Source organism: Heteronotia binoei, chromosome 5, assembly GCF_032191835.1.
Source record: "Heteronotia binoei isolate CCM8104 ecotype False Entrance Well chromosome 5, APGP_CSIRO_Hbin_v1, whole genome shotgun sequence".
In the NCBI taxonomy this organism is placed as follows: Eukaryota; Metazoa; Chordata; class Lepidosauria; order Squamata; family Gekkonidae; genus Heteronotia; species Heteronotia binoei.
The window spans coordinates 6,060,945-6,085,757 of record NC_083227.1 but is presented as its reverse complement, the minus strand read 5'-3'; the positions used below and the strand labels follow the sequence as shown (position 1 = coordinate 6,085,757).

Below are 24,813 nucleotides of genomic sequence, written 5' to 3'. Positions count from 1 at the left end.
GGGATCCCTGGTGAACAGCAGGAACATGCCACAAGGATCGAGGGATACCACAGAAATCTCCCTTCGCCTTCCTCTCCCCGTTCTTCAGCCACTTCAACCGACCCCCCAGCCCACCCCGAGGGATAATATCCCGTCGCGGTGCAGATCAGGAGGGCGCGGTGGCCATCTGACAGCGATGAAGATCCTGTGAATTTAGGGGGAGGTGTTTGTGAGTTTCCTGCATTGTGCAGGGGGGTTGGACTAGATGACCCAGGAGATCCCTTCCAACTCTATGATTCTTCAGGAGGTGGTGGGCTCTCCTTCCTTGGAGGTTTTTAAACAGAGGCTAGATGGCCATCTGACAGCAATGAGGATCCTGTGAATTTAGGGGGAGGTGTTTGTGAGTTTCCTGCATTGTGCAGGGGGTTGGACTAGATGACCCTGGAGGTCCCTTCCAACTCTATGATTCTTCGGGAGGTGGTGGGCTCTCCTTCCTTGGAGGTTTTTCAACAGAGGCTAGATGGCCATCTGACAGCGATGAAGATCCTGTGAATTTAGGGGGAGGTGTTTGTGGGTTTCCTGCATTGTGCAGGGGGTTGGACTAGATGACTCTGGAGGTCCCTTCCAACTCTAGGATTCTAAGAACTTCCTGACCCTTAGAGCGATTCCTCAGTGGAACAGGCTTCCTCGGCAGGTGGTGGGCTCTCCTTCCTTGGAGATTTTTAGACAGAGGCTATATGGCCATCTGACCGCAATGAAGATCCTGTGAATTTTGGGGGAGGTGTTTGTGAGTTTCCTGCATTGTGCAGGGGGTTAGACTAGATGACCCTGGAGGTCCCTTCCAAACCAGGGGTGGCCAAACTGTGGCTCGGGAGCCACATGTGGCTCTTTCACACATATCGTGTGGCTCTCGAAGTCCCCACCAGCTGGCTTGGAGAAGAAGACGACATTGATGTTAGGTTGGCTGCTAATGAACATTTGATCTGGCAGGTGGTAGAAGTGTGTAATCTCTTAATAAGCATAAGGAGTCTCTTATCCATGTTTAGTTTATCTAGCTTAATCCCGAGGAGGTCCCTGTCGACTGAATCAAATGTGCCTTTTAAATCTAAAAAAGCAACAAATAATTTCTGGTTATTTTGCACAGTGTGCTTGTTGACTGGATGGGACAGGGAAAGCGGTCTTCCCTTTGCAAAAGCCCAACATCCAGAGATTGAGCTTGACTAATAGATGTTTGGAGTAAAGCTTGCCAATGATGGAGAGTAGGCCAATCAGCCTGTTATTGGTAGAGTCAGTGTGATCACCTGTTTTGTATAGTGGGACCACTATCGCATTCAACCGTGCCAAGGAAATTATGCCAGTTCGATCTACAATTGTAGACAGAGATGCGTTGGATTTATATCCCGCCCTCCACTCCGAATCTTAGAGTCTCAGAATGGATCAAAATCTCCTTTATCTCCCTCCCCCACAACAGACACTCTTTGAGGTGGGTGGGGCCGAGAGGGCTCTCACAGCAGCTGCCCTTTCAAGGACAGAGGCTCAGAGCGGCCTACAATCGCCTTTCCCTTCCTCCCCCACAACAGACACCCTGTGAGGTGGGTGGGGCTGAGAGGGCTCTCACAGCAGCTGCCCTTTCAAGGACAGAGGCTCAGAGCGGCCTACAATCTCCTTTCCCTTCCTCCCCCACAACAGACACCCGGTGAGGTGGGTGGGGCTGAGAGGACTTCTGTGGCGTGTGTCTCTTTAAATCACTTCTCCAAGCCAAGCCAGCTGGCAGCCTGGAAAATGCATCTAAAGTTGAAGTTGTTTTATTCCCACCGCTCCATCGCCATCTATTTTTCCTTCCTTCCTTCCATCTTACAGCTCTCAGACACCGGATATGCATGTCTCAAGGCTCTCAGGCATCTGACGTTTATTCTATGCGGCTCTTTCATTAAGCAAGTTTGGCCACCCCTGTAGTAAACACAAGTTGGAAACGCCGACGACAAGTACATGACTTTGGATGGCAGTAAACATTCCTTTGTCTCCCTGCTCTGGACTGCCTCGTAAGCATGCAGGCCGGTGGGGATTGGGCCCAAGCAAAGGCGGAGGAAAGAAGAAAGGCGACCGGGGGAGGGCTGCCGTCTGTGATGGAACCGTGGTCGTCCTCACCCAAAAGCCCGGTGGAACATCTCCGCCTTACAGGGCCTGCAGAACTGCATTAAGCCCCGCAGGGCTCACACAAGGAAACTGAGCGGGTCTCAGGGACCCGATCCTGTTATTCTGGGGATACTAAGCTCTCCTGTGTGTTTAACCCTGAAGAATCCACCAGGGGGAGGGAGGGAGGTTGGTTGGTTGAACAGGGATATTGGGTTTTTTATCTCATTACAGATGCTAGACCCGCTCTCGGAACTTCAAGAACAGAATGGAGAGGGAAACTGCTGGATTGCAAACTATTATGAAACTTGGAACGAACAGTTCTCCAGGACTGAACAGGGATATTGGTTTTTTTTATCTCATTACAGATGCTAAACCCGCTCTCGGAACTTCAAGAACAGAATGGAGAGGGAAACTGCTGGATTGCAAACTATTATGAAACTTGGAACGAACAGTTCTCCAGGACTGAACAGGGATATTGGGTTTTTTTATCTCATTACAGATGCTAAACCCGCTCTCGGAACTTCAAGAACAGAATGGAGAGGGGAACTGCTGGATTGCAAACTATTATGAAACTTGGAACGAAGAGTTCTCCAGGACTGAACAGGGATATTGGGTTTTTTTATCTCATTACAGATGCTAAACCCGCTCTCGGAACTTCAAGAACAGAATGGAGAGGGGAACTGCTGAACTGCAAACTATTATGAAACTTGGAACAAACAGCTCCCCAAGGACTGAACAGAGATGTTGTTTTGTTTTCTTTAAACTCATTACAGATGCTAAACCCACGTTCACCAAGTATGGCGATATATCCACAGTATTCCAATGTATGTCTCTTTTAGGATAGTGTTATCAGAATAATGCTTTTGTATTGACCTACTCAAGCAAGGGATATTGGCTGTTTAGCTCATTACATATACTAAACCCATCTTCCACTATAATTTAATGTATTTTTTTCCAAATGGCTAACTAGAATGATGTATATATTTATGTTGCATGTTAAAAGGAAAATGAGTTGGACAGGAAAAACTTCTGGGAAAGAAATGCCTTCTTTTTGACCCAGGTTTATTAGCAATGGAATAATTAACAGGCAGTCTCACATTCTGACCTGTTACTGTTTGATGGTTTCCCGCGCTCATGCAACCCAGATCAAAGGTTTTCTGAATTTGTTAATTTTACTATTCTGCTATTGGTTTTTGACTCTGTACCACTTGGCATTCCAAACCCCACCAGCTCTATGTGGCTCTGCTTACTGTACCTCATTCCTCGTCTGAAGAAGTGGGCAGGCACACGACTTTCTGAATAAAACTAGGTTGGTCTTAAAGGTGCAATTGACTCCTATTTTGTCCTAAAGACATCAAGTAATTCCGCCCCCCCCTCCCAATCCTTCATCCGCCCCTCCCCCCAGGAGCTCAGCTTACCTGGGGCTCCATCCTTCCTCCCCTTCCGTGGACCACAGTCAGCCATAGCTCTCTTATCTGGGAGAACCGGGTTTGATTCCCCCCTCCTCCGCTTGCAGCTGCTGGAATGGCCTTGGGTCAGCCACAGCTCTCTTATCTGGGAGAACCGGGTTTGATTCCCCACTCCTCCACTTGCAGCTGCTGGAATGGCCTTGGGTCAGCCACAGCTCTCTTATCTGGGAGAACCGGGTTTGATTCCCCCCTCCTCCACTTGCACCTGCTGGAATGGCCGTGGGTCAGCCATAGCTCTCTTATCTGGGAGAACGGGGTTTGATTCCCCCCTCCTCCACTTTCACCTGCTGGAATGGCCGTGGGTCAGCCATAGCTCTCTTATCTGGGAGAACGGGGTTTGATTCCCCCCTCCTCCACTTTCACCTGCTGGAATGGCCTTGGGTCAGCCAGAGCTCTCTTATCTGGGAGAACCGGGTTTGATTCCCCCCTCCTCCGCTTGCAGCTGCTGGAATGGCCTTGGGTCAGCCACAGCTCTCTTATCTGGGAGAACCGGGTTTGATTCCCCACTCCTCCACTTGCAGCTGCTGGAATGGCCTTGGGTCAGCCACAGCTCTCTTATCTGGGAGAACCGGGTTTGATTCCCCCCTCCTCCACTTGCACCTGCTGGAATGGCCGTGGGTCAGCCATAGCTCTCTTATCTGGGAGAACGGGGTTTGATTCCCCCCTCCTCCACTTGCACCTGCTGGAATGGCCGTGGGTCAGCCATAGCTCTCTTATCTGGGAGAACGGGGTTTGATTCCCCACTCCTCCACTTGCACCTGCTGGAATGGCCGTGGGTCAGCCATAGCTCTCTTATCTGGGAGAACCGGGTTTGATTCCCCACTCCTCCACTTGCAGCTGCTGGAATGGCCTTGGGTCAGCCATAGCTCTCTTATCTGGGAGAACCGGGTTTGATTCCCCCCTCCTCCACCTGCAGTTGCTGGAATGGCCTTGGGTCAGCCATAGCTCTCTTATCTGGGAGAACCGGGTTTTATTCCCCACTCCTCCACTTGCAGCTGCAGAGGAGAGGGCTCTGAGTGCACACCGGCACGCGTGCCATAGGTTCACCACCACTGTTATTGTCTGATGAAGTGTGCACGAAAGCACACGACACTTTTACATTGCGAACAAAACTTCGTTGGTCTTAAAGGTGCCACTTGACTCCTGCTTTGTTTGGAACAGCGTCAACTGTGATCTGAGATTCACCCTGAGACAAGACATGAACATCCGATGTTTGAGAGCCGCATGACATGAACATCCGTTGTTTGAGAGCCACAAGACATGATGGAAAGGATGGAGAAAGGAAGGCAAATAGATGGGGGAAGGAAGAGATGGAAAGAAAGGAACTTTAACTTTAAATGCATTCTCCACGTTACCAGCTGGCTTAGCTTGGAGAAGTGATTTAAAGAGACAAACGCCTTCTCCAAGCCAGCTCAGCTGACGGGGCAGTGAGGGCTCGAAGAGCCACACAATATGTGTGAAAGACCCACAGTTTGGCCACCCCTGATAAAGCAGAGGAGGTCAAGGGTAGCTTTCCAGATTTATTTATTTTTTTTGCCTACAACTCCCATCAGCCCCAGTCAGCATGGCCAAAGGCTGGGGCTGATGGGAGTTGTAGGCAAAAAAAAAAACACCTGGAGAGCTACCGTCGGCCACCCCTGGAAGAAATAGAGAAAGGCAGAGAACAAAGCTGGAGACCACTTTGCAAAATGGTTCATTTTGCAAAAGGCAAGGGAGCTGCAAGCATGCATAAAGGTGGTTCTCCCCAGTCTCCCGCCGCCCTTTGCAGGAATTGAGACCCCCCCACACCCCCAAAGCAGCTTGGTGAGTTAAAGGGAGCGAGTTCCCGCTTCCTAGAGAGGCAGGAAGTGGGGGGGGCAGGGGGGGCTGCGGTGTTCCCACGTGGGGCTCCGCGGAGACCACAGCTGGGAATCTGGTGAGCATTTGGTGGGGGTGCAAAGAGGGGAGGGGGCTCCGTGCAGATCCGTGGGGAGCCACGTTCCCTTTGCACAAGGAAGGAGAAGAGCCCCCCCCCCAGCCCTTTCCTGGGGGAGGACCTCAAAGGCCCCGCCTGCTCCCTTCTCTTGGAGGGCGGGAGCAGAAAGACAGACAAAGGGGGTGGGGGAAGGATGGAAAAAGGGAAATGTGGGGCAGCTTGGAAAGGGCTGAATTTGCTTCTGCTGCTTTGGTTTGGGGAGGGGGGGGGACGTGGAAGAGGATGCATGCCTCCCCACCCCCTCGTCTGTTCGCGGTTCTTGGTTCTGCCGCTTCCTACTAGGGTTGCCAGCCTCCAGGTGGGGCCTGGGGATCTCCCGCTTGTACAGGTCCCCCGGGGGAGACGGGTGCGTTGAAGGGGAGATTCTAGGGGACTGCCCCATCCCGAGGCCCCTCCCTTCCCCCCATCTCCTGGACCCACCCCTCAAAGGCTCCAGGTACTTTGCAACCCACTTCATGCAGCCCTAAATGTAACCCCACGTAAGAAAGGACAGGGAAGGTCCCCTGTGCAAGCCGCAGTCGTCTCCAACTCTGGGGTGACATCACTTTCACAACGTTTTCACGGCAAACTTTTTACGGGGTGGTTTGCCATTGCCTTCCCCAGCCCTCTACACTTTCCCCCCAGCATTTTACCAACCTCGGAAGGATGGAAGGCTGAGTTAACCTCGAGCCAGCGACCTGAAAACCCAGCTTCCGCTGGGATCGAACTCAGGTCGTGAACAGGGCGCTCTGACTGCAGTACTGCAGCTTCAACACTCTGCGCCACGGGGCTTTTAGGCAATGGCAAAGGAAAGGTCCCCTGTGCAAGCACCAGTCGTTTCCGACTCTGGGGTGACGTTGCTTTCGCAACGTTTTCACGGCAGACCTTTTTACGAGGTGGTTTGCCGTTGCCTTCCCCGGTCCTCTACACTTCCCTCCCCCCCCCCCCCCCAGCAAGCTGGATACTCATTTGACCGACCTCGGAAGGATGGAAGGCTGAGTCAACCTGGAGCCAGCTACCTGAACCCAGCTTCCGCCGGGATCAAACTTAGGTCGTGAGCAGAGGGCTCCAACTGCAGTACTGCAGCTTTACCACTCTGCGCCACGGGGCTCTTTGCAACCCACTTAATGCACTCCTAAAAGCCAGAACCCTGGTGTTCTGCCTGTCTCGATATTGGGTTATTTGTGCCAGGGGTTCCAGACGCACCCCCCCCCCCCCCAAACAATCCGGCATATCCCATAGGTGTTGCGTTGCAACCTTTACTCTTCATTTTTGATTTCTGTGGTTAGCTAAACACTCCAGCTAGCGAGTCTTCTGCACCCAGCAGATGCTTTGAAGGGGGATCGTAATTTGTTTGCTTTCTATCCTAGTTACGTGCTTTCTATCGTACAGCTGTTAGCCTTTATCTCTCTCTCTCTCGCTCTCGGCTTGACTTCGCGAACGAAGATTTAAGAAGGGTGCAGTAGTCCACGTCTGCTGCAGGCTCGCTGGTGGCTGACAAGACCAATGCGGGACAGGCAGGTCCGGCCACAGTGGCTGCAGGGAAAAGTCTGATTTGGGGTTGGTGCTGTAGCAGTGCGATTCTTCCTCAATCTCCTTTTGTCCTCAAGACCAGCTATGCGTGCGTTCTCAAAGGAAGAGACAGCCTGGTGGATGGTGTGCCTCCATGCTTTGCGATCTGAGGCTAGGTCAGACCACTGGTGATGGTTGATGCGACAGGTGCATCTTTATACATCTTTATACAACAAAGCCATATCCCGCAATTTAGGATGGTTTCCTGTTAGACTCCATACTCTACCTCTCCAGCGACTTCCTTTAAGAGTGCATCTCCAAATAAGGCTTGAACCGCCTCATATGAACATATGAAGCTGCCTTATACTGAATCAGACCCTCGGTCCATCAAAGTCAGTATTGTCTACTCAGACTGGCAGCGGCTCTCCAGGGCTTCAAAGTGAGGTTTTTCACGCCTACTTGCCTGGACCCTTTTTAGTTGGAGATGCCGGGGATTGAACCTGGGACCTTCTGCTTACCAAGCAGATGCTCTACCACTGAGCCACAGCCCCATTCATGGCTCTCCAGGGTCTCAAGCTGAGGTTCTTCACGCCTACTTGCCTGGACCCTTTTTAGTTGGAGATGCCGGGGATTGAACCTGGGATCTTCTGCTTACCAAGCAGATGCTCTACCACTGAGCCACAGCCCCATTCATGGCTCTCCAGGGTCTCAAGCTGAGGTTCTCCACGCCTACTTGCCTGGACCCTTTTTAGTTGGAGATGCCGGGGATTGAACCTGGGATCTTCTGCTTACCAAGCAGATGCTCTACCACTGAGCCACCGTCCCTCCCCAGTCACACTTTATAAAAAATTAAAATGCTCTTAAAAATTTTTTTTTTAATCCTCTTGTCTCCTGGACTGCTGGACATCTCAGGCACCTGTGGGGTTACAGGTGGCTTTTTGCATGAAGAATGAGCTTGTATCGGAGCGACAGAGCAAAACCTCTATTTTCTCCATTGGCTGAGCCTCCCTTGGGAAGGAAGGGGGGGAGGGACAGCTTGCTTTGCCAGGCTCTCTCAATCGCACAGCAGAGCTACAGGACCAAGTGCCTTCCTTCTGTTGGTTGGGGCTTTAAAAACATATTTGATTGTGTTTGTCTGGGTCCTTTATAAAGTTTGTATCTCTGCTACCTGGCACTACATTTTATGGCCCCGCCCAACAAGGTCTCATTTATGTCAGATCTGGTCCTCATAACAAAGGAGTTCAATACCTCTGCCCCAGACTATGTATTTACATGGCTTTTCTTGCCATGATAAGGCAGCCCCGTGGCACAGAGCGGTAAAGCTGCAGTACTGCAGTCCTAAGCTCTGCTCACGACCTGAGTTTGATTCCGGTGGAAGCTGGATTCAGGTAGCTGGCTCCAGGTTGACTCAGCTTTCCAGTCTTCCGAGGTCGGTCAAATGAGTCCCCAGCTTGCTGGGGGGGAAAGCATAGAGGACTGAAGAAGAAGAAGATAGAAGATATTGGATTTATATCCTGCCCTCCACTCCGAAGAGTCTCAGAGCGGCTCACAATCTCCTTTCCCTTCCTCCCCCACAACAGACACCCTGTGAGGTGGGTGGGGCTGGAGAGGGCTCTCACAGCAGCTGCCCTTTCAAGGACAACCTCTGCAAGAGCTATGGCTGACCCAAGGCCATGCTAGCAGGTGCAGGTGGAGGAGTGGGGAATCAAACCCGGTTCTCCCAGATAAGAGTCTGCACACTTAACCACTACACCAAACTGGCTCCCAAACTGGGGAAGGCAATGCCCTGGGACCAGGCAAAGTTTGCTTGCGGAGAGGGCGGGATAAAAGTTGAAAGTAATAAATAAAAAATAGTTCTTAAGCAGAGAGTGATGGATGTGGAGAGGCAAGGAGATCTTAATAGAGATCCAGATTTTAGAGCATCTGATCAAACCAGATACTGCATGGCTCCAATGGCGTGTTGAACACATCTTGACGTTCATAAGTTTAAGAAAGCCCCGTGGCACAGAATGGTAAAGCTGCAGTACTGCAGTCTGAACTCCCTGCTCACAACCTGAGTTCGATCCCAGTGAGAGCTGGTTCAGGTAGCCAGCTAGAGGTTGACTCAGCCTTCTATCCTTCCAAAGGTTTCAACGGGGCACTCCAAGTCTTCCTCGGTGAGGCTGCGCATAAAGGACCACAGAAGTGTCAGCCAATGCAGACACAATATAAAAGCAAACAACATGCGGCATACTTTAAAGAATGCAAAAACCGGTCGACAGAAGTTATTTCTTTTCTAGGGTTGTTCCAGTGTAGGCCGTGTTTCCTGGGGAGTGCGGGGGGGGGGGACGCCTTTGGTCTTCAGATTTCTCCCTTCCCCACCGGTTTTCAGTCACTGAGTTTAAAAAGGTTTCCTCCTTCCAGGATCTGGGGACTTTCCAAGGCACGTCTCCGTGTTTCTTGGAGGCAGAGAGAGCTCTAGTGGAGCCTGGCCAAAGGGTTCTGCGTCCGGAATTCATGGCGGAGATCTGCGGGGATCCAGCCTCTCTCGGTATGGCTCTACCTTTCCTTTCTTTGATCGAGACTGAAAGGAAGAATTGCTGTTGTGGGATCAGTCCAGTTTATCTTTTTGTTAACACCTGCTTGGGGATATTCTAAGCAAGCCCCCCCCCCCAGGCAACACAAATTCAAGGAAGTGTTTGCAAAAATAAGTATTAATATTTTTATTTATTTGCTACATTTACACCTTGCCTTTCTTGACAGCCAAAGTGGCTTACATCTTCCTTCATTATTTTTTTTTAAAAATCCTCCCAGAAACTATGTGAGTTAGGTGAGTCTGAGAGTGTACGACGGTCCCAAAGTCACTGTGGGAATTTGAACCCAGGACTCCCCGATCCTATTGTGACATTCTGACTATTTTACAGAAACAAACATAGAGAAACAAACATAGAAAAGGGCAGGATAAGATAGCAGTACCACGGTGGCTCGTTTGTAGGTAAACAGTAATATTTTGGCCAACAAGAGCATAAAAATAAATAAGTGAAAGAAGCCATCGGTATAATCTAATAAATTGTAACTAGTAACATTTTTCTATCTATAAAACTGCTAAACAGATCTTAAATTGTTAAGTGCAAATTGCTAATGTACTTTTGATTATGTTGTTAGCCGCCCTGAGTCCGCTTGCGGAGAGGGCAGGATAGAAATTTAAAGTAATAAAGAATAATTAATTAATTAATTAATTAATTTTGGTCTGGTCGACATACAAATCTGTTTATGTTCTTAACATTTCTAATGTTTCTAACTTTAGGTCATTGTAAGCATAAATATTTTGAACATACGCTACTCAATTCTGTCTCTTAATCTTTTTTTGGTCTTTATAACATTATTCTTTTTTTTTTAGTCTTGAAATTCTTTTTTTTTAGTCTTGAAAGCAGCCTAATTTTGATCAATGTATACAAAAAAAAAAGAGGTAAAGGTAGTCCCCTGTGCAAGCATCAGTCGTTTTCGACTCCGGGTCGCATCACAACATTTTTGCGGCAGACTTTTTATGGGGTGGTTTGCCGTTTTGCCTTCTCCGATATGCAAAAATACATTCCGTTTTTCTTGAAAATTCAGATTCTGGTTTATTATGCAAGTAGGATGTTAGCTTTGCCACGGTCATATAATCAGTTAGTGTGTTTTTCCCCTATAGTGGCATTCTGACCCGTATACTGTACTGGCTTTTCCCCTGTTTGAGGCGCCAAATAACCTCTGTAGTATAACACTCAAAAAAAATCCTTTTGGAAACAGTTAAAAAAAGAAAGTCAATACTGCTTTTTTCTGGAGTCTGTCTCCTACAGAACCGGTTTGATATCGTGGTCAATAGTGGCAGAGTCTAATCTGGGAAAACTGGGTTTTGATTCCCCACGCGCTGCCAGCTGGGTGACTTTGAGCAAGAAAGAGCCGTTGCTTTCTTTGAGCAAGAAAGAAGGAGCTTTCTCTCAGCTCCATCTGACTCACATGGGTTCTGTTGTAGGGAGCAGAAGGGAAAGGAGATTGTAAGCTGCTCTTGAGTGAAATGTGGAGTATAAATCCAATTCTTCTTCTTTCAGGCTGCCCGTGTTGGGTGGTCCCCTTAGAGGGTCCCTGAGCCGTTTTGGGTGGCCGTTTGTTATTGCCAAAAATATAACCTGGGTCCAGGATGTTGCCATTTGTATGTTGCCGTCATAGGTTCCTGCCTGTGTGTTTCCCCAGCAGAGAAAATAAGAGCCCTGTGGGTCTGTTCCAGATCTGGAACTAGCGGGGGAATTTTACACCAATTTAGTGTAGTGGTTAAGATTCCTCACTCTGCCACATGCAGCCACCTGGGTGACCTTGCGACAGTCCCAGGTTTACCAGAACTTTCCCAGCCCCAACTGCCTTGCAGGGTGTCTGTTGTGCAGAGAGGAATTAAGTAAACTAACGAAGTAAAACACCTCATAGGGTGTCTTTGTGGGGAGAGAAGAAGATGAAGATATTGAATTTATATCCCACCCTCCACTCCGAAGAGTCTCAGAGCGGCTGACAATCTCCTTTACTTTTCTCTCCCACAACAGACACCCTGTGAGGTGGGTGGGGCTGGAGAGGGCTCTCACAGCAGCTGCCCTTTCAAGGACAGAGGCCCAGAGTGGCCTACAATCTCCTTTCCCTTCCTCCCACACAACAGACACCCTGTGAGGTGGGTGGGGCTGGAGAGGGCTCTCCCAGCAGCTGCCCTTTTAAGGACAGAGGCTCAGAGCGGCCTACAATCTCCTTTCTCTTCCTCCCCCACAATAGACACCCTGTGAGGTGGGTGGGGCTGAGAGGGCTCTCACAGCAGCTGCCCTTTCAAGGACAGAAGCTCAGAGTGACTCACGATCTCCTTTCCCTTCCTCCCCCACAACAGACACCCTGTTAGGTGGGTGGGGCTGGAGAGGGCTCTCACAGCAGCTGCCCTTTCAAGGACAACCTCTGCCAGAGCTATGGCTGAGCCATGGCCATGCTAGCAGGTGCAAGTGGAGGAGTGGGGAATCAAATCCGGTTCTTCCAAATAAGAGTCTACGCACTTAACCACTACACCAGACTGGCTCTCAAACTGGGAGAGGAAGGGAAGGTAATTGTAAGCCTCTCTGAGATATCTTAGGGTAGGGAATTAGGATGTAAAAACCAACTCTTCTCTGGAGACCAGGCCTATGAGAAAAGGTTGAAGGAGCTGGGTATGTTTGCTTGGAGAGGAGGTGACTGAGAGGATACAATCGCCATCTTCGAGCACTTTAAGGGATGTCATGTAGAAGATGGCGCAGAATTGTTTTCTCTGGGCCCAGAAGGTTGGAACAGAACCAATTATTTGAAATTACATCAGAAGAGTTTTCGACTCAACATTAGGAAGAACTTCCTGACCGTTAGAGCGGTTCCTCAGTGGAACAGGCTTCCTCGGGAGGTGGTGGGCTCTCCTTCCTTGGGGGTTTTTAAACAGAGGCTAGATGGCCACCTGACAGCGATGCTGATTCCAGGAAATTAGGCAGAACATGAGAAGGAGGGCAGGAATGGTTAGGCAACAATTTTTCTCCAGGTCAGTTTGGCCAGGGATCCCAGAGGACATCTTCTGGGTGTAGAGCAGGAGTCTCTGAGGGTGTAGGGGGCAGGTACTTGTGAATCTCCTGCATTGTGCAGGGGGGTTGGACTAGATGACCCTGGAGGTCCCTTCCAACTATCTAAGTCTATGATTCTTTTTAAAGCCCATCTCCTACTGTCCTGACCAAAACTGGACTTTAGAATCCCTGAATTTTTCAGTGCCCCAAAACTCTGGGGGGGGGGGGGAAATCTAGGGAACCTCATGGTCTTAAAAGGGCCTCTCCATTCTCAAAGCTCACCATGGCTCTTGCACGGAAGACCAGACAAATACAGAGGAAGCCGTGAAAAAGGTCTAACAGTAGGAAGAAATCCCCTGGCTCAAATTATTGTGCAAAAGTAACTAAATTTATAGAGGAAAATTCTGAGGAGTGTATCAAATTATTCAAATAATAATTCATGAGAACATTTTGGTATAGTCGTTAAGTGTGCGGACTCTTCTCTGGGAGAACCGGATTTGATTCCCCACTCCTCCACTTGCACCTGCTGGAATGGCCTTGGGTCAGCCACAGCTCTCTTATCTGGGAGAACCGGGTTGGATTTCCCACTCCTCCACATGCAGCTGCTGGAATGGCCTTGGGTCAGCCATAGCTCTCTTATCTGAGAGAACCGGGTTTGATTCCCCACTCCTCCCCTTGCAGCTGCTGGAATGGCCTTGGGTCAGCCACAGCTCTCTTATCTGGGAGAACCGGGTTGGATTTCCCACTCCTCCCCTTGCAGCTGCTGGAATGGCCTTGGGTCAGCCTTAGCTCTCTTATCTGGGAGAACTGGGTTTGATTCCCCACTTCTCCACCTGCAGCTGCTGGAATGGCCTTGGGTCAGCCATAGCTCTCTTATCTGGGAGAACCAAGTTTGATCCCCCACTCCTCCACTCCTCCACTTGCAGCTGCTGGAATGGCCTTGGGTCAGCCACAGCTCTCTTATCTGGGAGAACCGGGTTTGATTCCCCACTCCTCCACTTGCAGCTGCTGGAATGGCCTTGGGTCAGCCAGAGCTCTCTTATCTGGGAGAACCGGGTTTGATTCCCCTCTTCTCCGCTTGCACCTGCTGGCATGGCCTTGGGTCAGCTATAGCTCTGGCAGAGGTTGTCCTTGAAAGGGCAGCTGCTGTGAGAGCCCTCTCAGCCCCACCCGCCTCACAGGGTGTCTGTTGTGGGGGAGGAAGGGAAAGGAGATTGTATGCCGCTCTGAGCCTCTGTCCTTGAAAGGGCAGCTGCTGTGTGAGCCCTCTCAGCCCCACCCACCTCACAGGGTTTCTCTTGTGGGGGAGGAAGGGAAAGGAGATTGTAGGCCGTTCTGAGCCTCTTTCCCTGAAAGGGCAGCTGTTGTGAGAGCCCTCTCAGTCCCACCCACCTCACAGGGCGTCTGTTGTGGAGAAGGAAGGGAAAGGAGATAGTAGGCCATTCTGAGCATCTGTCCTTGAAAGGGCAGCTGCTGTGAGAGCCCTCTCAGCCCCACCCACTTCACAGGGTGTCTGTTGTGGGGGAGGGAGATAAAAGAGATTGTGAGCCGCTCTGAGACTCTTGAGTCAAGGGTGGAATATAAATCCAATGTCCTTGTCTTCTTCTACTTCTCCAAACCAAGCCAGCTGGAAGTTTGGAGAACACATTTAAAGTTAAAGTTAAAGTTGCTTTCTTTCCACCTCTCCCTCCCCTCCCCCATCTATTTGATTTCCTTCCTTCCTCCCTCCCTTTGTATTTTATGGCTCTCAAACATCTGATGTTCGTGTCTGCAGCTCTCAGACATCTGACATTTATTCTGTGTGGCTCTTACATTAAGCAAGTTTGGCCACCCCTGTTCTAGGCTGACCCTTCATTGTGCAGGGGGTTGGACTAGATGACCTCTAGATGCGCCGTCTAACTTTGTGAATCTATAATTCTACTGAGCAAGCTTGATATGTTCCCTTAATCTCGGGCTCTGTTTCTCCTCCTCAGGTATCTCTCTTTCTTCCTGTAGGTGATGGGGACAAGAGTGAGAAAAACAGTGACGAGCACGGAACGAGAACAGTAGCAGAGCAGAAAAAAGGAAGGGAATTTGTTGCTTTGGAAGGTGTCAACTCACTTGAAATTCCAGTCCAAAAGGAATATACCAAAGGAAATTCTTCTCTTGACCCTGGAAAGACAGTCCTGACTGGTGAACTCTTAGGTAGTAGCACAGGCCTTAGCACATGTGCTGCATTAGAGGAAATGGAAGACCCACAGAAGTGTTCAGTGAGTGGAGATAGTTTCAATGTAAATACGTGCATTACAGTCCATCAAACAATCCAAGCAGGGGAGAAACCATACAAATGCTCCGAATGTGGGAAGAGCTTCACCAAGAGAGAGCACCTAACTTCCCATCGAAGGACCCACACGGGGGAGAAGCCATACCAGTGCTCAGAGTGTGGAAAGCGCTTCAGTCAGAGCATAAACCTCACTTCTCATCAAAGAATCCATACAGGGGAGAAGCCGTATAAATGCTCCGAGTGCGGGAAGAGCTTCACTCAGAGAGAGCACTTGGCGTCACATCACAGAATCCACACTGGGGAGAAACCCTATCAGTGCTCAGAGTGTGGAATGAGCTTCAGCCAGAGCACAAATCTCACGTCTCATCAAAGAATCCACACTGGGGAGAAGCCGTATACATGCGCAGAGTGCGGAAGGAGCTTCAGCCGGAGCACAGACCTTGCTATCCATCAAAGAATCCACACCGGGGATAAGCCGTATTCATGCACAGAATGTAAGAAAAGCTTCAGTCGGAGTTCGGACCTTGCCACCCATCTAAGAATCCACACAGGGGAGAAACCCTTCAAATGCTCCATATGCGAGAAGAGTTTTAGCCAGCGATCAGCACTTACTTTGCATTACAGAACCCACACAGGAGAGAAACCGTACGTATGTTCGGAATGCGGGAAGAGGTTCAGTCACAGCAATAGCTTCACTTCCCATCAAAGAATCCACACAGGGGAGAAACCGTATGTTTGTACTGAGTGTGGGAAGAGCTTCAGCCAGAGCTCAGATCTTACTATCCACCAGAGAATCCACACAGGGGAGAAACCGTACACGTGTTGGGACTGTGGAAAGACCTTCAGTCACCGCAACAGCCTTACTTCCCATAAAAGGATGCACACGGGGAAGAAACCGTACACATGCTCAGAGTGTGGGAAGACTTTCAGTCAGAGCTCAGACCTTGTTATCCACCAGAGGATGCATACAGGGGAGAAACCATTTACTTGTCCAGACTGTGGAAAAAGCTTTAGCCGGAGTTCCGACCTTGTTATCCATCAAAGAATCCACACAGGAGAGAAGCCGTATCCGTGTTCAGAGTGTGAAAAGAGATTTTGTCGGAGTTCAGATCTCGTTATCCATCAGCGGATCCACACGGGGGAGAAACCATATCAGTGCTCAGAGTGCGGAAAGGGCTTCACGAAGAGAGAGAACCTGAATTCCCATCAAAAAATCCACACAGGGGAGAAGCCGTATACATGTCTAGTGTGTGGAAAGAATTTTCGTCACAGCTCAGCTCTTACTTCCCACCAAAGAATCCACACAGAGTAGTAAACCAAACTGAGTCGCCTGAAATAGATTCTCTGGAGCATATATTTTTTAATTGTTCTTTTCATACGGAAAGCCGAAGGGAAATTATCAGCCCGCTGTTGGAAAGGTTCCCTGGCAGATCAAATAAACCCAAATTAGATTATCTTCTGTCAGATAGGAACCACTAAACAATATGACAGGTGGCTAGGTTCTGTTCCCAGGTTTATAAAGAACACAAAAAGCAAAGCAAATAGGCCAAATTGTAAATCTTTTAACAAATTTCAAAGTGACTTTTTAAAATGATTTAAAGGGTTAAATAATAATCTTTTAAATTCTTTTTTTTTACTGTTCTAACCCTCATCAAATTTTAACATGCAGATTCTTTGTGGGACTTTTTATAAGGTACTTTTAAGGTCGTTCTAGATGACTAAAATGTTCTGATCATTGGCTGTAATAATAAAACTGAACTGAGTAAACACATAAAATAATGGTTAGAAAAGAACCTTGTTTTTCATCAAGGAAATCATACAGGCTGGAAACCATATTTGGACTCTGAGTGTTAAAAACAAGAGCTTTCGCTGAAATCCCCAGTTGCATCAAATAATAGAATGGTGCACCCACATATTTAAAAACATTTAGTGGACATCATTGTTTATGGTGATTGCAGGGCCGGCCCATGGGTCAACTAAACTCAACTAAAGTACCTTGTAAACGAAGTACTTTGTAAACTAAGTAAGGTACTTTGTAAACTCAACTAAAGTACCTTTCAGTTTAAGGTACCTTGTAAACTAGAAAGTAGAGAAAGAGGTACTTTTCTCCCTTTCTCACAATACAAGAACTCGTGGGCATTCGATGATATTGCTGAGCAGACAGGTTAAAATGGATAAAAGGAAGTCCTTCTTCATCCAAAGGGTGGCTAACATGTGGAATTCACTGCCACAGGAGGTGGTGGCGGCCACAAGCATGGCCACCCTCAAGAGGGGTTTAGATAAAAATATGGAGCAGAGGTCCATCAGTGGCTATTAGCCACAGTGTGTGTGTATATATATATAAAAAAATTTTGGCCACTGTGTGGAACAGAGTGTTGGACTGGATGGGCCACTGGCCTGAACCAACGTGGCTCCTCTGATGTTCTTATGTGACTCAGAGTGTTGGACTGGAGGGGCCACTGGCCTGATCCAACATGGCTCCTCTGATGTTCTTATGTGACTCAGAGTGTTGGACTGGATGGGCCACTGGCCTGATCCAACATGGCTCCTCTGATGTTCTTATGTGACTCAGAGTGTTGGACTGGATGGGCCACTGGCCTGATCCAACATGGCTCCTCTGATGTTCTTATGTGACTCAGAGTGTTGGACTGGATGGGCCACTGGCCTGATCCAACATGGCTCCTCTGATGTTCTTATGTGACTCAGAGTGTTGGACTGGATGGGCCACTGGCCTGATCCAACATGGCTCCTCTGATGTTCTTATGTGACTCAGAGTGTTGGACTGGATGGGCCACTGGCCTGATCCAACATGGCTCCTCTGATGTTCTTATGTGACTCAGAGTGTTGGACTGGAGGGGCCACTGGCCTGATCCAACATGGCTCCTCTGATGTTCTTATGTGACACAGAGTGTTGGACTGGATGGGCCACTGGCCTGATCCAACATGGCTCCTCTGATGTTCTTATGTGACACAGAGTGTTGGACTGGATGGGCCATTGGCCTGATCCAACATGGCTTCTCTTATGTTCTTATGTGACTCAGAGTGTTGGACTGGATGGGCCATTGGCCTGATCCAACATGGCTTCTCTTATGTTCTTATGTGACACAGAGTGTTGGACTGGATGGGCCACTGGCCTGATCCAACAGGGCTTCTCTTATGTTCTTATGTGACTCAGAGTGTTGGACTGGAGGGGCCACTGGCCTGATCCAACATGGCTCCTCTGATGTTCTTATGTGACACAGAGTGTTGGACTGGATGGGCCACTGGCCTGATCCAACATGGCTCCTCTGATGTTCTTATGTGACACAGAGTGTTGGACTGGATGGGCCACTGGCCTGATCCAACATGGCTCCTCTGATGTTCTTATGTGACTCAGAGTGTTGGACTGGAGGGACCACTGGCCTGATCCAACATGGCTCCTCTGATGTTCTTATGTGACACAGAGTGTTGGACTGGATGGGCCACTGGCCTGATCCAACATGGCTTCTCTTATGTTCTTACGTGACACAGAGTGTTGGACTGGATGGGCCATTGGCCTGATCCAACATGGCTTCTCTTATGTTCTTATGTGACACAGAGTGTTGGACTGGATGGGCCATTGGCCTGATCCAACATGGCTTCTCTTATGTTCTTATGTGACACAGAGTGTTGGACTGGAGGGGCCACTGGCCTGATCCAACATGGCTTCTTTTATGTGACACAGAGTACTGGACTGGAGGGGCCATTGGCCTGATCCAACATGGCTTCTCTTATGTTCTTATGTGACTCAGAGGGTTGGACTGGAGGGGCCACTGGCCTGATCCAACATGGCTTCTCTTATGTTCTTACGTGACACAGAGTGTTGGACTGGATGGGCCATTGGCCTGATCCAACATGGCTTCTCTTATGTTCTTATGTGACACAGAGTGTTGGACTGGATGGGCCATTGGCCTGATCCAACATGGCTTCTCTTATGTTCTTATGTGACACAGAGTGTTGGACTGGAGGGGCCACTGGCCTGATCCAACAGGGCTTCTTTTATGTGACACAGAGTATTGGACTGGAGGGGCCATTGGCCTGATCCAACATGGCTTCTCTTATGTTCTTATGTGACTCAGAGGGTTGGACTGGAGGGGCCACTGGCCTGATCCAACATGGCTTCTCTTATGTTCTTATGTGACACAGAGTGTTGGACTGGAGGGGCCACTGGCCTGATCCAACAGGGCTCCTCTGATGTTCTTATGTGACACAGAGTGTTGGACTGGATGGGCCACTGGCCTGATCCAACATGGCTTCTCTTATGTTCTTATGTTCTAAACTAAGTACTTTGTAAAGTAAGTAAGGTACTTTGTAAACTCAACTAAAGTACCTTGCAATGTAAGGTACCTTGTAAACAAAGTACTTTGCAAACTAAGTAAGGTGCTTTCTAAACTCAGCTAAAGTACCTTGCAATGTAAGGTACCTTGTAAACGAAGTACCGGTACTTTGCAAACTAAGTAAGGTGCTTTGTAAACTCTACTAAAGTACCTTGCAATGTAAGGTACAATGTAAACCTGCAATGTACTTTGCGGTTTAAACCTGTTAGCGGGTTGTGGTTTGCCTCTCTTGTGTTTTTGGAAATGAGCTGAGGAGCATCTAGATATCACATATTTTAATTTAGAAATTTGGCCAAGATTTTGCATTGAGAGAGGCTTTCATAACCTTTTGGGGACTTAGATGGGTGTCCAATGGAACATGTTCCATGGCTGTCCACATAGAAGTCCTTTACGTCTTTCTGCCAAACTGATGTGTAACAAAAATTTTATCAAAGATTTCAGGTTTTCATGGCTGGTAACATCATTAGGGTTTGTAGAATCTTTCGGGATCAAGTGCCGTGTTCTACTGGAGAAAGTTTTCCTTCCAGACGTTTCGTTCTCAGCTGAAGGAAAACTTTCTGGAAGGAAAACTTTCTCCAGTAGAACACGGCACTTGATCCCGAAAGATTCTACAAACCCTAACAAAAATTTTGTTCATTCCTCCTTCCATGGTTGCTGTTAATTAGAACAAACATGGGTATCCTTCTATTCACTGGTCCTTATTCTCTTATTCTGCATGTGCGTCTTTTTTCAGATTGTCTCAAGTGGTAATCTTTCTCTACACCCGTATCTGACCACTAGTGTTCCCTTTAAGCTGAGTTAGTGTGAGCTAGCTCATCGGGGTTTTTTTTAGCTCCTGGCCCACATGTCTTTGTTTTAACTCTGGAAAAATAGTCCCAGAGCAAACTAATTGTTGTAGGAGCTCACAACTTTAATGCCAGTAGCTCACGAAGTAGAATTTTTGCTCACAAGACCCCACAGCTAAGAGGGAGCATTGCTGACCACTATAATTTGTAGTGGTTTTTCCTCCCATATGATTCCACTGGTTGTGTGAATAAAGCCCTTCACTGTTATTCTTACTGCCTCAGCCCTTGCATGTGTTCCAAACTGATACCCCACAAAGAGCTCAAGATTTAAGTTTTATCATATATCTCATTCCAAACTGAGCTATATAATATGGATTAATAGATCTGCAAAATGGAGCTAGAGACAGACAGAAGGGAATTCTCTACAAACCTGAAGTCCTAGCTTCGCAGAAAAACCTGAAAGCTTAACAAAACAGAACTTTTCTGGTGGATTAAGACTCCTTAAAACAGTAGAAACAATGGCTATAGCTTTAAGAAAAGCGGCCATTTTGGAGGTATCAAAGCTACCACAGAAATATTCCCGAGCTTTCCAAGCCTTTGTTTTTGTAAAGTAAAGTCTTTTGGGAAATCAGGCCAAAAGAACCCTAGAAAAGGTTGTTCCCCCAGTGACGTTTCCCCTGACGGAGGAAAAATCACCCAGAGCAGGCCTGAAGACAACCATTTAAAAAAAAGCCAATTTGGTGTAGTGGTTAAGTGCACAGATTCTTATATGGGAGAACCAGGTTTGAATCCCCACTCCTCCACATGCACCTGCTGATGTGACCTTGAGTTAGTCACAAATTCTCACAGACCTGTTCCTCTCAAAAGCTGTGTCTGTCAGAGCTCTCTCAACCCCACCTACCTCACAGGGTGTCTGTTGTAGGGAGGGGAAGGGAAAGGAGATGGTAAGCTGCTCTGAGACCCCTTTGGGTAGTGAATGGCGGGGTATAAATCCATAAGAACATAAGAGAAGCCATGTTGGATCAGGCCAATAGCCCGTCCTGTCCAACACTCTGAGTCGCATAAGAACATAAGAGAAGCCCTGTTGGATCAGGCCAATGGCCCATGCATTCCAACACTCTGAGTCACATAAGAACATAAGAGAAGCCATGTTGGATCAGGCCAATGGCCCATCCAGTCCAACACTCTGTGTCACAGAAGAACATAAGAGAAGCCATGTTGGATCAGGCCAATGGCCCATCCAGTCCAACACTCTGTGTCACAGAAGAACATAAGAGAAGCCTTGTTGGATCAGGCCAGTGGCCCATCCAGTCCAACACTCTGTGTCACATAAGAACATAAGAGAAGCCCTGTTGGATCAGGCCAATGGCCCATCCAGTCCAACACTCTGTGTCACAGAAGAACATAAGAGAAGCCCTGTTGGATCAGGCCAATGGCCCATCCAGTCCAACACTCTGTGTCACAGAAGAACATAAGAGAAGCCATGTTGGCTCAGGCCAATGGCCCATTCAGTCCAATACTCTGTGTCACAGAAGAACATAAGAGAAGCCATGTTGGCTCAGGCCAATGGCCCATCCAGTCCAACACTCTGTGTCACATAAGAAGAAGCCCTGTTGGATTAGGCCAATGGCCCATCCAGTCCAACACTTTGTGTCACAGAAGAACATAAGAGACGCCATGTTGGATCAGGCCAATGGCCCATTCAGTCCAACACTCTGAGTCACATAAGAACATAACAGAAGCCATGTTGGATCAGGCCAATGGCCCATTCAGTCCAACACTCTGTGTCACATAAGAACATAAGAGAAGCCCTGTTGGATCAGGCCAATGGCCCATCCAGTCCAACACTCTGTGTCCCACAGTGGCAAAAAACCAAAAACAAAACCCAAGTGCCATCAGGAGGTTCACAAGTGGGTCTAGAAGCCCTTCTGCTTTGCCACCGCCCAAGCACCAAGAATACAGAGCATCACTGCCCCAGACAGTTCCAATAATATACTATGGCTAATAGCCACTGATGGACCTCTGCTCCATTTTTTTTATCCTACATTGTGAGTTATTATTTATCTACTTTGTGAGTTATTCAAGTTGTGAGCTACTGGCATTAAAGTTGTGATTTGCTGCATCAATTATTGTGCTCTAGGCCCATTTTTTTCTGAGCAAAGACCAAAATGTGTGAGCCGGAAGCTAAAAATCTGTGAGCTAGCTCACGTTAACTCCGCTTAGTGGGAACCCTGCTGCCCACTCTTGAAGGGAAAACTGGGGGAAATCAGTCTCCTTTTTTACAGGGCTATGATCACCAGTGTTCCCTCTCGGCTGAGTCAGCGTGAGCTAGCTCACAGGTTTTTAGCCTTCAGCTCAGACATTTTTTTGTCAGGAAGGATGATCCCAGAGCACAATAACTGATGCTGCAGCTCACAACTTGAATACCAGGCAGTAGCTCCCAGAGTAGAATTTGTGCTCACAAGACTCTGCAGCTTAAAGGGAACAGTGACCGTCACCTTTCTGTTTTCCTTTTACACTCTCTGGAAGGTAAATCCAGGTGGGCAGCAAAGCAAGGGGTGAAAGCTGACATTTTGCATAAAAACTTTGTTGGCCTTAAATGAATAAAACTTTGTTGGTCTTAAAGGTGTGACTTGATCCCTGCTTTGTTCTACTCTCTGGAAGGATGGATCCAAGTTGGCAGCCCGGTTGGTCTGAAGTAGTAGAACAAAACAGGAGTCGAGTGGCACCTTTAAGACCAACTTAGTTTTATTCAGAACGTCAGCTTTCGTGTGCTCTCTAAGCACACTTCATCAGACGAGGAATCCGGTACAGTGAGGAAAGCCCGCACAGCTGGTAGTCAGTGGCTCAGAAATGCAAACTGGTACAAATTTAAGATCCAATGACAGTATAGTGAAATTATCTGGTAGGGAGCGGTTTAGAACGCAAAATTAAGATTCAATGGAAAGGAAAGGTCCCCTGTGCAAGCACCAGTCGTTTCCGTGGGGGGACGTTGCTTTCACAACATTTTCACGGCAGACTTTTTACGGGGTGGTTTGCCATTGCCTTCCCCAGTCACCTACACTTTCCCCGCAGCAAGCTGGGGACTCATTTGACCGACCTCGGAAGGATGGAAGGCTGAGTCACCCTTGGGCCGGCTACCTGAATCCAGCTTGTGCTGGGATTGAACTCAGGTCGTGAGCAGAGAGTTCAGACCACAGTACTGCTGCTTTACCGCTCCGCGCCATGGGGCCGCTAAGATTCAATGACAGAATAGTAAAATTAACAAATTGAGCAAACCTTTGATCTGAGTAGCATGAGCATGCAAAAGCAATAAAACAGTAATATGTCAAAATGTGAGAATGTCTGTTAATGACTATATTGTATTAGGAAAGGAAAGGTCCCCTGTGCAAGCACCAGTCGTTTCTGACTCTGGGGTGACGTTGCTTTCACAACGTTTTCACGGCAGGCTTTTTACAGGGTGGTTTGCCATTGCCTTCCCCAGTCTTTTAAGAAGATGAAGAAGAAGATATTGGATTTATATCCCGCCCTCCACTCCGAAGAGTCTCGGAGCGGCCTACAATCTCCTTTCCCTTCCTCCCCCACAACAGTCACCCTGTGAGGTGGGTGGGGCTGGAGAGGGCTCTCACAGTAGCTGCCCTTTCAAGGACAACCTCTGCCAGAGCTCTGGCTGACCCAAGGCCATTCCAGCAGGTGCAAGTGGAGGAGTGGGGAATCAAACCCGGTTCTCCCAGATAAGAGTCCACACACTTAACCACTACACCAAACTGGCTCTTCCCCCACCCCCCCCCAGCAAGCTGGAGACTCATTTTACCGACCTCGGAAGGATGGAAGGCTGAGTCATCCTTGGGCCGGCTACCTGAACCAGCTTCCGCCGGAATCGAACACAGGTCGTGAGCAGAGAGTTCAGTACCACAGTACTGCTGCTTTACCGCTCTGCGCCACGGGGCACTTTAAGCCTGGGTCAAAAGGAAGGTATTTATATCTCAGAAGATTTCCCATCCAACTAAATTACCTTTAAACTTGTAACGTACATATCGTTTGCCATTAGGAGAAAAATACATTCAAATTAGTGGGAGATGGGTTCAGTATATATAATGGGATATGTCTGGAAGGGTTCAAGAGAGCCGCTGTCCTAGACAGGTGGGGGGGGGGGGTTGCAAGAGTGGGCCATTTCCTCCCCCTCCCCTTTGCAAAAAAGGGTCTCTGAATCGCGGAGGTTTCTGCAGGAAGGGCTTGGAGGGAATCCGGTGAGCGCCGAGAGGCTTTGGAAGGGAAAATATGGGTTGGGGGGGGGGGGCTGCAACGCAAGACCCAAAGCAGAGAGCAAGGGGGAGGGTGTAGCAGGAGGTGAGAGCGCCCCCGGACCCCCCCCCCCATTTCTTCCTTGCCTTCCTCCTGTCCCCCACCGTCCTGCCCCATGGAGAGCTGCTTATCCCCTTTGTGCACAGCCACGTGGTTCCTGGAACTTGAGCGCAGGATCTGAATCCGGCACCTTTGGAGACGGGTGGACTCCAGCGCCTTCCAGAGGCACATTTTGGAAGTGGGGGGGGGGCGGCAGCTGAGAGTGAGATTTCAGATGGGGGGGGAAGGAGGGGGGCTGAGGGGGAGACCTTTGAGGGGGGGTTGTCAAGGGCGGAGGGGCTGAAGGAAAGGCGGAGGTAGCTGGGAAGGGGGTGTGTGTTGATGGTGGGGGGACAGGAATATGAAGGGTGCAAAGGGGGGTATTTTCCGGGGAAATCCTCCTCAACATCCAGGGTGTGCCCCGTCTTGGGGAAATGGAAGTGTGTGGG

General features: G+C 48.7%; 2 protein-coding genes across 4 annotated transcripts in view; both read left to right on the top strand.

Moving 5' to 3' along the window:
- LOC132571595 (zinc finger protein OZF-like) overlaps positions 1-24,813 on the top strand; it is a 388,663-nt gene that overhangs the window by 62,964 nt on the left and 300,886 nt on the right. The gene's annotated exons all lie outside the window — the stretch shown is intronic.
- Positions 5,214-16,656, top strand: LOC132572123 (zinc finger protein 271-like). Of its 3 annotated transcripts, none has more exons than XM_060238926.1 (3): positions 5,214-5,387; positions 9,454-9,580; positions 14,613-16,656. In XM_060238926.1, exons 2-3 carry the CDS (start codon positions 9,547-9,549, stop codon positions 16,190-16,192), a joined length of 1,614 nt encoding a protein of 537 aa, XP_060094909.1. In that variant the 5' UTR covers positions 5,214-5,387; positions 9,454-9,546; the 3' UTR covers positions 16,193-16,656. The 3 variants fall into 3 exon arrangements, with proteins under 3 accessions (XP_060094909.1, XP_060094910.1, XP_060094911.1); XM_060238927.1 differs by lacking the exon at positions 5,214-5,387 and adding an exon at positions 5,450-5,499; XM_060238928.1 differs by lacking the exon at positions 5,214-5,387 and having other exon boundaries at positions 9,458-9,580; positions 14,591-16,656.

Coding starts and splice junctions, on each gene's coding strand:
- LOC132572123 (XM_060238926.1), top strand. CDS start 9,547: ATGGCGGAGATCTGCGGGGATCCAGCCTCTCTCG. Junction 9,581..14,612: donor CGGGGATCCAGCCTCTCTCG/GTATGGCTCTAC, acceptor TTCTTCCTGTAG/GTGATGGGGACAAGAGTGAG.